This window comes from Oncorhynchus tshawytscha, linkage group LG09, assembly GCF_018296145.1.
Source record: "Oncorhynchus tshawytscha isolate Ot180627B linkage group LG09, Otsh_v2.0, whole genome shotgun sequence".
NCBI classification, from domain to species: Eukaryota; Metazoa; Chordata; class Actinopteri; order Salmoniformes; family Salmonidae; genus Oncorhynchus; species Oncorhynchus tshawytscha.
In genome coordinates, this window is record NC_056437.1 from 1,989,913 (window position 1) to 2,002,382 (window position 12,470).

Consider the following 12,470-nt stretch of genomic DNA (forward strand, 5'->3'; position numbering starts at 1 on the left):
TGGTCTTTATAGTAATGTTAGACCTATAGTCCATCACCCTGGTCTTTATAGTAATGTTAGACCTATAGTCCATCACCCTGGTCTTTATAGTAATGTCAGACCTATAGTCCATCACCCTGGTCTTTATAGGAATGTTAGACCTATAGTCCATCACCCTGGTCTTTATAGTAATGTCAGACCTATAGTCCATCACCCTGGTCTTTATAGGAATGTTAGACCTATAGTCCATCACCCTGGTCTTTATAGTAACATTAGACGTATAGTCCATCACCCTGGTCTTTATAGTAACATTAGATATATAGTCCATCACCCTGGTCTTTATAGTAACATTAGACCTATAGTCCATCACCCTGGTCTTTATAGTAACATTAGACCTATAGTCCATATCCCACCCACCTCCTTGGCCCCTGCCTGCCCTCCTTCTCCCACCCATCTCCTGGCCACCCCGGGGTTGGGCTCTACACTGCAGCCTCTCCTGGCTGCAGCCCCACTTCGCTCCAGTCCCAGTCCCTCTCCTCCTGTCTCCAGCTCATGCCCCAAGTCCCTCACCTCCTGTGATCAGCCCCAGTCCCTCTCCTCTCCTCTTGTCTGTAACTCCAGCCCCTGTCCTCCTGTCTCCAGCTCCAGCCCCAAGTCCCTCACCTCCTGTGATCAGCCCCAGTCCCTCTCCTCTCCTCCTGTCTCCAGCTCCAGCCCCAATCCCTGTCCTCTCCTCCTGTCTTCAGCTCTAGCCCCAGTCCCTCTCCTCTCCTGTCTCCAGCTCCATCCCAAGTCCCTCTCCTCTCCCCCTCTCCAGCTCCATCCCAAGTCCCTCTCCTCTCCCCCTCCCCCTCTCCATCTCCAGCACCAGTCCCTCTCCTCTCCAGCTCCAGCTCCATCCCAAATCCCTCTCCTCTCCCCCTCTCCATCTCCAGCACCAGTCCCAATCCCTACCCTCTCCTGTTTCCAGTCCCAGTTCCTCCCATGTCCTCTCCTCTCCAGCCCCTCTCCTATCTCCACCTCCAGCCCCAGTCCCTCTCCTCCTGTCTCCAGCCCCAGTCCCTCTCCTGTCCTCCTCTCCTCCTCTCACACCACTGAGTGATCATTGTTTTGTTTCCCTCCACTCAGCACGGTGTGATTGATAGAGGAGGCTGAGCGGTCGGAGCCCTCGGCTGCCGTCCCGTTAACGTTCTCCTGGCGCTGACAGCACAGGATCTGCTTGAAGGTGGCGCTCATCTCCTTGTCCCGGTAGCTGTAGATGATGGGGTTCATAGCAGAGTTAAACTCAGCCAGAAGCAGGAAGAACTTCTCAAAGTCCAGGACGTTACAGTTGGCACAGAACACATCGAGGAGGAGGAGAACGAGGCCTGGAGTCCAACACACGATGAACGCACCTGGAGGAGAAGAGAAAAGGTTCAATTTAAGCCTGAAAGATCAAATAAGGACATAAATATATGTAGTAGAGTTTTAATGTTATTTTCTATATATTGAGAAAGGATTCAATAGAAACAGGATATGTCACGGGCAAAACCGTTCTGGGCATCATAACTGATTTTAGAGACATATCAACATGTTAGCAACTTGTCGACAACTTGTGTACCACTGACACACCTGTGCACCACTGACACACCTGTGCATCACTGACACACCTGTGCACCGCTGACTCAGAGAACGGGACTGCTCAGTGAAGAATGGCTGGTTAGAAAACGGGACTGCTCAGTGAGGATTGGTTAGAAAACGGGACTGCTCAGTGAGGATTGGTCAGAGAAAGGGACTGCTATGTGACGATTGGTCAGAGAATAGGACTGCTCACTGAGGATTGATCAGAGAAAGGGACTGCTCAGTGAGGATTGGTAAGAGAATGTGACTGCTCAGTGAGGATTGGTTGGTTAGAGAAAGGGACTGCTCAGTGACGATTGGTCAGAGAAAGGGACTGCTCACTGAGGATTGGTCAGAGAATGGGACTGCTCAGTGAGGATTGGTTGGTTAGAGTATGGGATTGCTCAGTGAGGATTGGTCAGAGAATGGGACTGCTCAGTGAGGATTGGTTGGTTAGAGAATGGGACTGCTCAGTGAGGATTGGTTGGTTAGAGAATGGGACTGCTCAGTTAGGTATGGTCAGAGAAAGGGACTGCTCACTGAGGATTGGTCAGAGAATGGGACTGCTCAGTGAGGATTGGTTGGTTAGATAACGGGACTGCTCAGTGAGGTATGGTTGTTAGAGAATGGGACTGCTCAGTGAGGATTGGTTGGTTAGAGAATGGGACTGCTCAGTGAGGTATGGTTGGTTAGCAAATGGGACTGCTCAATGAGGATTGGTTGGTTAGATAATGGGACTGCTCAGTGAGGTATGGTTGGTTAGAGAATGGGACTGCTCAGTGAGGATTGGTTGGTTAGAGAATGGGACTGCTCAGTGAGGATTGGTTGGTTAGAGAATGGGACTGCTCAGTGAGGATTGGTTGGTTAGAGAATGGGACTGCTCAGTGAGGAATGGTTGGTTAGATAATGGGACTGCTCAGTGAGGATTGGTTGGTTAGAGAATGGGACTGCTCAGTGAGGATTGGTTGGTTAGAGAAAGGGACTGCTCAGTTAGGATTGGTTGGTTAGAAAGGGACTGCTCAGTGAGGATTGGTTGGTTAGAGAAAGGGACTGCTCAGTGAGGATTGGTCAGAGAATGGGACTGCTCAGTGAGGATTGGTTGGTTAGAGTATGGGATTGCTCAGTGAGGATTGGTCAGAGATTGGGACTGCTCAGTGAGGATTGGTTGGTTAGAGAATGGGACTGCTCAGTGAGGATTGGTTGGTTAGAGAATGGGACTGCTCAGTGAGGATTGGTTGGTTAGAGAAAGGGACTGCTCAGTTAGGATTGGTTGGTTAGAGAATGGGACTGCTCAGTTAGGATTGGTTGGTTAGAGAATGGGACTGCTCACTGAGGATTGGTCAGAGAATGGGAATGCTCAGTGAGGATTGGTTGGTTAGAGAATGGGACTGCTCAGTGAGGATTGGTTGGTTAGAGAATGGGACTGGTCAGTTAGTATTGGTTGGTTAGAGAATGGGACTGCTCAGTGAGTAAGTACAATACAACTATATGAATGACACAGTAAGTACAATACAACTATATGAATGACACAGTAAGTGTAATACAACTATATGAATGACACAGTAAGTGTAATACAACTATATGAATGACACAGTAAGTACAATACAACTATATGAATGACACAGTAAGTGTAATACAACTATATGAATGACTCAGTAAGTATAATGCATACTGTGTCTGAGTTTCAAATCTCCTCTCTAAGGGACATAATTATTCTTTGGAAACTGGAAACATACAGTATGTCTATACTGTGTGATTAACCTAACATACAAAACACTACTTTATCTGACCACTCTTCATCCACAGACTAAACCTTGTAGTTTACAACCTTGTATTCCAAGTGCAGTAATGGCAGGCTTGATAAACAACCTCCCAGAACTTGTCATGAGGAGCCAGTGTATCAACGTGTCTGTGTTTTCACTAACATAGTATTCGTCCCAAATGGCACCCTCTAGACTCATCGGGCTCTAGTCAAAAGTAGTGCACTATAATGGGAATAGGGTACCATTCCCCATAGGGCCCTTGTCTAAAGTAGTGCACTATAATGGGAATAGGGTGCCATTTAGGAGACTCAAAGATAGTTAGTAGCTTTCTGCTAAGTCATCTCCTTGGTGTCTCTAACTCAATATTATCTTCCTCTTATCTCTGTCTGAAGACAACAACACGCCCCCGACCTTCCTTCACAGGGCTTCACAGAGTGGGTGCCAGAGTGTGAAACACAGCAACACGCCCCCTACCTTCCTTCACAGGGCTTCACAGAGTGGTACTTTGATCAACATGATGTTCTGATTATATCCATAATTACCAAGACAAAGACAGTCTATGATTTACGCTATCCATGTTTTGCTGCTGAAAGTTTAAAAAAAAAAAATAATATTCAGACTCCAGGTGGAGTTTTGTAAAAGAGCAGATATTTTGTGGAAGCTTTTCTCTGCTGTTTTCTATTCTGTGTGCAGCTGCTCAACGGGCCTGGCTCTATCTCATGCCTCAGACAGACAGACAGACAGACGGAACCCAAATAGGGTTGTCCCTTTGATACGGAACCCAAATAGGGTTCTTCAAAGGGTTCTCCCATGGAGTACAGCAACTTAGAGCGGGGAAATAGAAAAGCAATGTGTTTGAACCAGAACTTCATCTCTTTAGAAAAGAAGGGTTGAATTTCCTCCTGGAAAGCTGGTGTTCTATGCTGTAACCCCCCAGGGGTGATTCTATCTGCCCTGTAAATAAATATAGACTTTAAGGGCAGAAAGGCTGATGTTCTTGACAGACTCTGAGCTGTGGGTTGTCAATGGAGAGAGAGAAATGGAAAGAGAGAGAGGGAAAGAGAAAGAGAGAGAGGGAGAACTCCTCTCCCTTCAAAAATACTGGTTCCGGGGATGTCGTGGGAAAAGGATGGGAGCTAATTTATAACAGACGACAGGGATGAACAGAGACTATTTTAAACACAACACAACCCTAACACACCCTAGAGGAAGATAGTGTTTAAAACCTAAAACATCTCGGAGAAAAGAACCCCTAGAAACCGCCACGCTAACAGCAACACTGCTGAGATAACATTCAGCAAAAACATCATTAGCATCATCAATATCACTGTCATCATCATCAATAGCATCACTACCAATCACTTCCTAATCACTCTCGTTTAGAAATGACACTGGCTAAATGGCCATGTAAAAGCTGGGGCCCAGTTGAATATGACACTGGCTAACTAGGTAAGTCAGTTTAAGAAGAAAATCTTATTTTCAATGACGGCCTAGGAACAGTGGGTTAACTGGTCTAGGAACAGTGGATTAACTGGTCTAGGAACAGTGGGTTAACTGGTCTAGGAACAGTGGATTAACTGGTCTAGGAACAGTGGATTAACTGGTCTAGGAACAGTGGGTTAACTGGTCTAGGAACAGTGGATTAACTGGTCTAGGAACAGTGGATTAACTGGTCTAGGAACAGTGGGTTAACTGGTCTAGGAACAGTGGGTTAACTGGTCTAGGAACAGTGGGTTATTCTAGGAACAGTGGATTAACTGGTCTAGGAACAGTGGATTAACTGGTCTAGGAACAGTGGATTAACTGGTCTAGGAACAGTGGATTAACTGGTCTAGGAACAGTGGATTAACTGGTCTAGGAACAGTGGATTAACTGCCTTGTTCAGGGGCAGAGCGACAGGTTTTTACTTTGTCAGCTCAGGGATTTGACCATGCAACCTTTTGGTTACTAGTCCAACGCTCTAACCACTAGGCTACCTGGCTAAATGGCCATGGTAAAGCTGGGGCCCAGTTGCTTCTACTGTTGACCAGGACCCATAGGGTAGTGTACTACTGTTGACTAGGACCCATAGGGTAGTGTACTACTGTTGACCAGGACCCATAGGGTAGTGTACTACTGTTGACCAGGACCCATAGGGTAGTGTACTACTGTTGACCAGGACCCATAGGGTACTGTACTACTGTTGACCAGGACCCATAGGGTAGTGTACTACTGTTGACTAGGACCCATAGGGTAGTGTACTACTGTTGACCAGGACCCATAGCTAGGAGCCATAGGGTAGTGTACTACTGTTGACCAGGACCCATACGGTAGTGTACTACTGTTGACCAGGCACCATAGGGTAGTGTAGTACTGTTGACCAGGACCCATAGGGTAGTGTACTACTGTTGACCAGGACCCATAGTGTAGTGTACTCCTGTTGACCAGGACCCATAGCTAGGACACATAGGGTAGTGTACTACTGTTGACCAGGACCCATAGCGTAGTGTACTACTGTTGACCAGGACCAAAAGGGTAGTGTGCTACCGTTGACCAGGACCCATAGGGTACTGTACTACTGTTGACCAGGACCCATAGGGTAGTGTACTACTGTTGACTAGGACCCATAGGGTAGTGTACTACTGTTGACCAGGACCCATAGCTAGGAGCCATAGGGTAGTGTACTACTGTTGACCAGGACCCATACGGTAGTGTACTACTGTTGACCAGGCACCATAGGGTAGTGTAGTACTGTTGACCAGGACCCATAGGGTAGTGTACTACTGTTGACCAGGACCCATAGTGTAGTGTACTCCTGTTGACCAGGACCCATAGCTAGGACACATAGGGTAGTGTACTACTGTTGACCAGGACCCATAGCGTAGTGTACTACTGTTGACCAGGACCAAAAGGGTAGTGTGCTACCGTTGACCAGGACCCATAGGGTAGTGTACTACTGTTGACCAGGGCCCATAGCTAGGACCCGTAGGGTAGTGTACTACTGTTGACCAGGACCCATAGCTAGGACCCATAGGGTAGTGACCTACTGTTGACCAGGACCCATAGCGTAGTGTACTACTGTTGACCAGGACCAAAAGGGTAGTGTGCTACCGTTGACCAGGACCCATAGGGTAGTGTACTACTGTTGACCAGGACCCATAGCTAGGACCCATAGGGTAGTGAACTACTGTTGACCAGGCACATAGGGTAGTGTACTACTGTTGACCAGGACCAATAGCTAGGACCCATGGGGTAGTGACCTACTGTTGACCAGGACACATAGGGTAGTGTACTACTGTTGACCAGGACCCATAGCTAGGACCCATAGGGTAGTGCACTACTGTTGAACAAGACCCACAGGGTAGTAGTGTACTACTGTTGACCAGGACCCATAGGGTAGTGTACTACTGTTGACCAGGGCCCATAGGGTAGTGTTCTACTGTTGACCAGGACCCATAGGGTAGTGTACTACTGTTGACCAGGACCCATAGCTAGGACCCATAGGGTAGTGCACTACTGTTGACCAGGACCCACAGGGTAGTGTTCTACTGTTGACCAGGACCCATAGCCAGGACCCATAGGGTAGTGTACTAATGTTGAACAGGACCCATAGGGTAGTGTACTACTGTTGACCAGGACCCATAGGGTAGTGAACTACTGTTGACCAGGGGCCATAGCTTGGACCAATAGGGTAGTACGCTACTGTTGACCAGTACCAATAGGGTAGTGTACTACTGTTGACCAGGACCCATAGTGTAGTGTTCTACTGTTGACCAGGACCCATAGGGTAGTGTACTACTGTTGACCAGGACCCATAGCTAGGACCCATAGGGTAGTGCACTACTGTTGAACAAGACCCACAGGGTAGTAGTGTACTACTGTTGACCAGGACCCATAGGGTAGTGTACTACTGTTGACCAGGGCCCATAGGGTAGTGTACTACTGTTGACCAGGGTCCATAGGGTAGTGTACTACTGTTGACCAGGACCCATAGGGTAGTGTACTACTGTTGACCAGGACCCATAGCTAGGACCCATAGGGTAGTGCACTACTGTTGACCAGGACCCACAGGGTAGTAGTGTACTACTGTTGACCAGGACCCATAGGGTAGTGTACTACTTTTGACCAGGACCCATAGGGTAGTGTACTACTGTTGACCAGGACCCATAGCCAGGACCCATAGAGTAGTGTACTACTGTTGACCAGGACCCATAGGGTAGTGTTCTACTGTTGACCAGGACCTATAGCCAGGACCCATAGGGTAGTGTAATAATGTTGAACAGGACCCATAGGGTAGTGTACTACTGTTGACCAGGACCCATAGGGTAGTGAACTACTGATGACCAGGGGCCATAGCTTGGACCAATAGGGTAGTACGCTACTGTTGACCAGGACCCATAGGGTAGTGTACTACTGTTGACCAGGACCCATAGGGTAGTGTACTACTGTTGACCAGGACCAATAGGGTAGTGCACTACTGTTGACCAGGACCCATATCTAGGACCCATAGGGTAGTGTACTACTGTTGACCAGGACCCATAGGGTAGTGTACTACTGTTGACCCGGACCCACAGGTTAGTAGTGTACTACTGTTGACCAGGACCCATAGGGTAGTGTACTACTGTTGAGTAGGACCCATAGGGTAGTGTACTACTGTTGACCAGGACCCATAGGGTAGTGTACTACTGTTATCCAGGACCCATAGCTAGGACCCATAGGGTAGTGCACTACTGTTGAACAAGACCCACAGGGTAGTAGTGTACTACTGTTGACCAGGCCCCATAGGGTAGTGTACTACTGTTGACCAGGGCCCATAGGGTAGTGTACTACTGTTGACCAGGACCCATAGGGTAGTGTACTACTGTTGACCAGGACCCATAGCTAGGACCCATAGGGTAGTGTACTACGGTTGACCAGGACCCATAGGCTAGTGTTCTACTGTTGACCAGGACCCATAGCTAGGACCCATAGGGTAGTGTACTACTGTTGACCAGGACCCATAGGGTTGTGTACTACTGTTGACCAGGACCCATAGCCACGACCCATAGGGTAGTGTACTACTGTTGACCAGGGCCCATAGGGTAGTGCACTACTGTTGACCAGGACCCATAGCTAGCACCCATAGGGTATTGCACTACTGTTGACCAGGACCCATATCTAGGACCCATAGGGTAGTGTACTACTGTTGACCAGGACCCATAGGGTAGTGTACTACTGTTGACCAGGACCCATAGGGTAGTGTATTACTGTTGACCAGGACCCATAGGGTAGTGTACTACTGTTGACCAGGACCCATAGCTAGGACCCATAGGGTAGTGCACTACTGTTGAACAAGACCCACAGGGTAGTAGTGTACTACTGTTGACCAGGACCCATAGGGTAGTGTACTACTGTTGACCAGGGCCCATAGGGTAGTGTACTACTGTTGACCAGGACCCATAGGGTAGTGTACTACTGATGACCAGGACCCATAGCTAGGACCCATAGGGTAGTGCACTACTGTTGACCAGGACCCACAGGGTAGTAGTGTACTACTGTTGACCAGGACCCATAGGGTAGTGTACTACTGTTGACCAGGACCCATAGGGTAGTGTACTACTGTTGACCAGGACCCATAGCCAGGACCCATAGGGTAGTGTACTACTGTTGACCAGGACCCATAAGGTAGTGTTCTACTGTTGACCAGGACCTATAGCCAGGACCCATAGGGTAGTGTAATAATGTTGAACAGGACCCATAGGGTAGTGTACTACTGTTGACCAGGACCCATAGGGTAGTGAACTACTGATGACCAGGGGCCATAGCTTGGACCAATAGGGTAGTACGCTACTGTTGACCAGGACCCATAGGGTAGTGTACTACTGTTGACCAGGACCCATAGGGTAGTGTACTACTGTTGACCAGGACCAATAGGGTAGTGCACTACTGTTGACCAGGACCCATAGGGTAGTGTACTACTGTTGACCAGTCCCCATAGCTTGGACACATAGGGTTGTGTACTACTGTTGACCAGGACACATAGGGTAGTGTGCAACTGTTGACCAGGACCCATAGCTAGGACCCATAGGGTAGTGTACTATGGTTGACCAGGACCCATAGGGTAGTGAACTACTGATGACCAGGGGCCATAGCTTGGACCAATAGGGTAGTACTACTGTTGACCAGGACCCATAGGGTAGTGTACTACTGTTGACCAGGACCCATAGGGTAGTGTACTACTGTTGACCAGGACCAATAGGGTAGTGCGCTACTGTTGACCAGGACCCATAGGGTAGTGTACTACTGTTGACCAGTCCCCATAGCTTGGACACATAGGGTTGTGTACTACTGTTGACCAGGACACATAGGGTAGTGTGCAACTGTTGACCAGGACCCATAGCTAGGACCCATAGGGTAGTGTACTATGGTTGACCAGGACCCATAGGGTAGTGTTCTACTGTTGACCAGGACCCATAGCTAGGACCCATAGGGTAGTGTACTACTGTTGACCAGGACCCATAGGGTAGTGTACTACTGTTGACCAGGACCAATAGGGTAGAATGCTACTGTTGACCAGGACCCATAGGGTAGTGCACTACTGTTGACCAGGACCCATAGCTAGCACCCATAGGGTAGTGCACTACTGTTGACCAGGACCCATATCTAGGACCCATAGGGTAGTGTACTACTGTTGACCAGGACCCATAGGGTATTGTACTACTGTTGACCAGGACCCACAGGTTAGTAGTGTACTACTGTTGACCAGGTCCCATAGGGTAGTGTACTACTGTTGAGTAGGACCCATAGGGTAGTGAACTACTGTTGACCAGGACCCATAGCTAGGACCCATAGGGTAGTGTACTACTGTTGACCAGGACCCACAGGTTAGTAGTGTACTACTGTTGACCAGGTCCCATAGGGTAGTGTACTACTGTTGAGTAGGACCCATAGGGTAGTGAACTACTGTTGACCAGGACCCATAGCTAGGACCCATAGGGTAGTGAACTACTGTTCACCAGGCACATAGGGTAGTGTACTACTGTTGACCAGGACCAATAGCTAGGACCCATGGGGTAGTGACCTACTGTTGACCAGGACACATAGGGTAGTGTACTACTGTTGACCAGGACCCATAGCTAGGACCCATAGGGTAGTGAACTACTGTTGACCAGGACCCATAGGGTAGTGTACTACTGTTGACCAGGACCCAGAGCTAGGACCCATAGGGTAGTGTACTACTGTTGACCAGGGCCCATAGAGTAGTGTACTACTGTTGACCAGGACCCATAGCTAGGACCCTTAGGGTAGTGTTCTTCTGTTGACCAGGACCCATAGGGTAGTGTAGTACTGTTGACCAGGACCCATAGGGTAGTGTACTACTGTTGACCAGGACCCATAGGGTAGTGTACTACTGTTAACCAGGACCCATAGGGTAGTGTACTATTGTTGACCAGGACCCATTGGGTAGTGTACTACTGTTGACCAGGACCCATAGGGTAGTGTACTACTGTTGACCAGGACCCATAGGGTACTGTACTACTGTTGACCAGGACCCATAGCTAGGACACATAGGGTAGTGTACTACTGTTGACCAGGACCCATAGCCAGGATACATAGGGTAGTGTACTACTGTTGATCAGGACCCATAGCCAGGAACCATAGGGTAGTGTACTTCTGTTGACCAGGACCCATAGGGTAGTGTTCTACTGTTGACCAGGACCCATAGGGTAGTGTACTAATGTTGAACAGGACCCATAGGGTAGTGTACTACTGTTGACCAGGACCCATAGGGTAGTGAACTACTGTTGACCAGGGGCCATAGCTTGGACCAATAGGGTAGTACGCTACTTTTGACCAGTACCCATAGGGTAGTGTACTACTGTTGACCAGGACCCATAGGGTAGTGTTCTAATGTTGACCAGGACCCATAGGGTAGTGTACTACTGTTGACCAGGACCCATAGGGTAGTGTACTACTGTTGACCAGGACCCATAGCTAGGACCCATAGGGTAGTGCACTACTGTTGAAAAAGACCCACAGGGTAGTAGTGTACTACTGTTGACCAGGACCCATAGGGTAGTGTACTACTGTTGACCAGGGCCCATAGGGTAGTGTACTACTGTTGACCAGGACCCATAGGGTAGTGTACTACTGTTGATCAGGACCCATAGCTAGGACCCATAGGGTAGTGCACTACTGTTGACCAGGACCCACAGGGTAGTAGTGTACTACTGTTGACCAGGACCCATAGGGTAGTGTACTACTGTTGACCAGGACCCATAGGGTAGTGTACTACTGTTGACCAGGAAACATAGCCAGGACCCATAGGGTAGTGTACTACTGTTGACCAGGACCCATAGGGTAGTGTTCTACTGTTGACCAGGACCTATAGCCAGGACCCATAGGGTAGTGTAATAATGTTGAACAGGACCCATAGGGTAGTGTACTACTGTTGACCAGGACCCATAGGGTAGTGAACTACTGATGACCAGGGGCCATAGCTTGGACCAATAGGGTAGTACGCTACTGTTGACCAGGACCCATAGGGTAGTGTATTACTGTTGACCAGGACCCATAGGGTAGTGTACTACTGTTGACCAGGACCAATAGGGTAGTGCACTACTGTTGACCAGGGACCCATAGGGTAGTGTACTACTGTTGACCAGGACCCATAGGGTAGTGTACTACTGTTGACCAGGACCCACAGGTTAGTAGTGTACTACTGTTGACCAGGACCCATAGGATAGTGTACTACTGTTGAGTAGGACCCATAGGGTAGTGTACTACTGTTGACCAGGACCCATAGGATAGTGTTCTACTGTTGACCAGGACCCATAGGGTAGTGTACTACTGTTGACCAGGACCCATAGGGTAGTGTACTACTGTTGACCAGGACCCATAGCTAGAACCCATAGGGTAGTGTACTACGGTTGACCAGGACCCATAGGCTAGTGTTCTACTGTTGACCAGGACCCATAGCTAGGACCCATAGGGTAGTGCACTACTGTTGAACAAGACCCACAGGGTAGTAGTGTACTACTGTTGACCAGGCCCCATAGGGTAGTGTACTACTGTTGACCAGGGCCCATAGGGTAGTGTACTACTGTTGACCAGGACCCATAGCTAGAACCCATAGGGTAGTGTACTACGGTTGACCAGGACCCATAGGCT

At 48.6% G+C, this 12,470-nt stretch overlaps 1 protein-coding gene across 1 annotated transcript in view; it reads right to left on the reverse strand.

The window, feature by feature from the left end:
- Positions 1 to 947: 947 nt before the first annotated feature.
- LOC112248117 (lysophosphatidic acid receptor 1) overlaps positions 948 to 12,470 on the reverse strand; it is an 88,384-nt gene continuing 76,861 nt past the window's right edge. Inside the window, exon 3 of the mRNA XM_042326364.1 lies at positions 948 to 1,373. Coding sequence (XP_042182298.1) covers positions 1,066 to 1,373 — 308 coding nt within the window. The 3' untranslated portion in view covers positions 948 to 1,065. The remainder of the gene's footprint in view (positions 1,374 to 12,470) is intronic.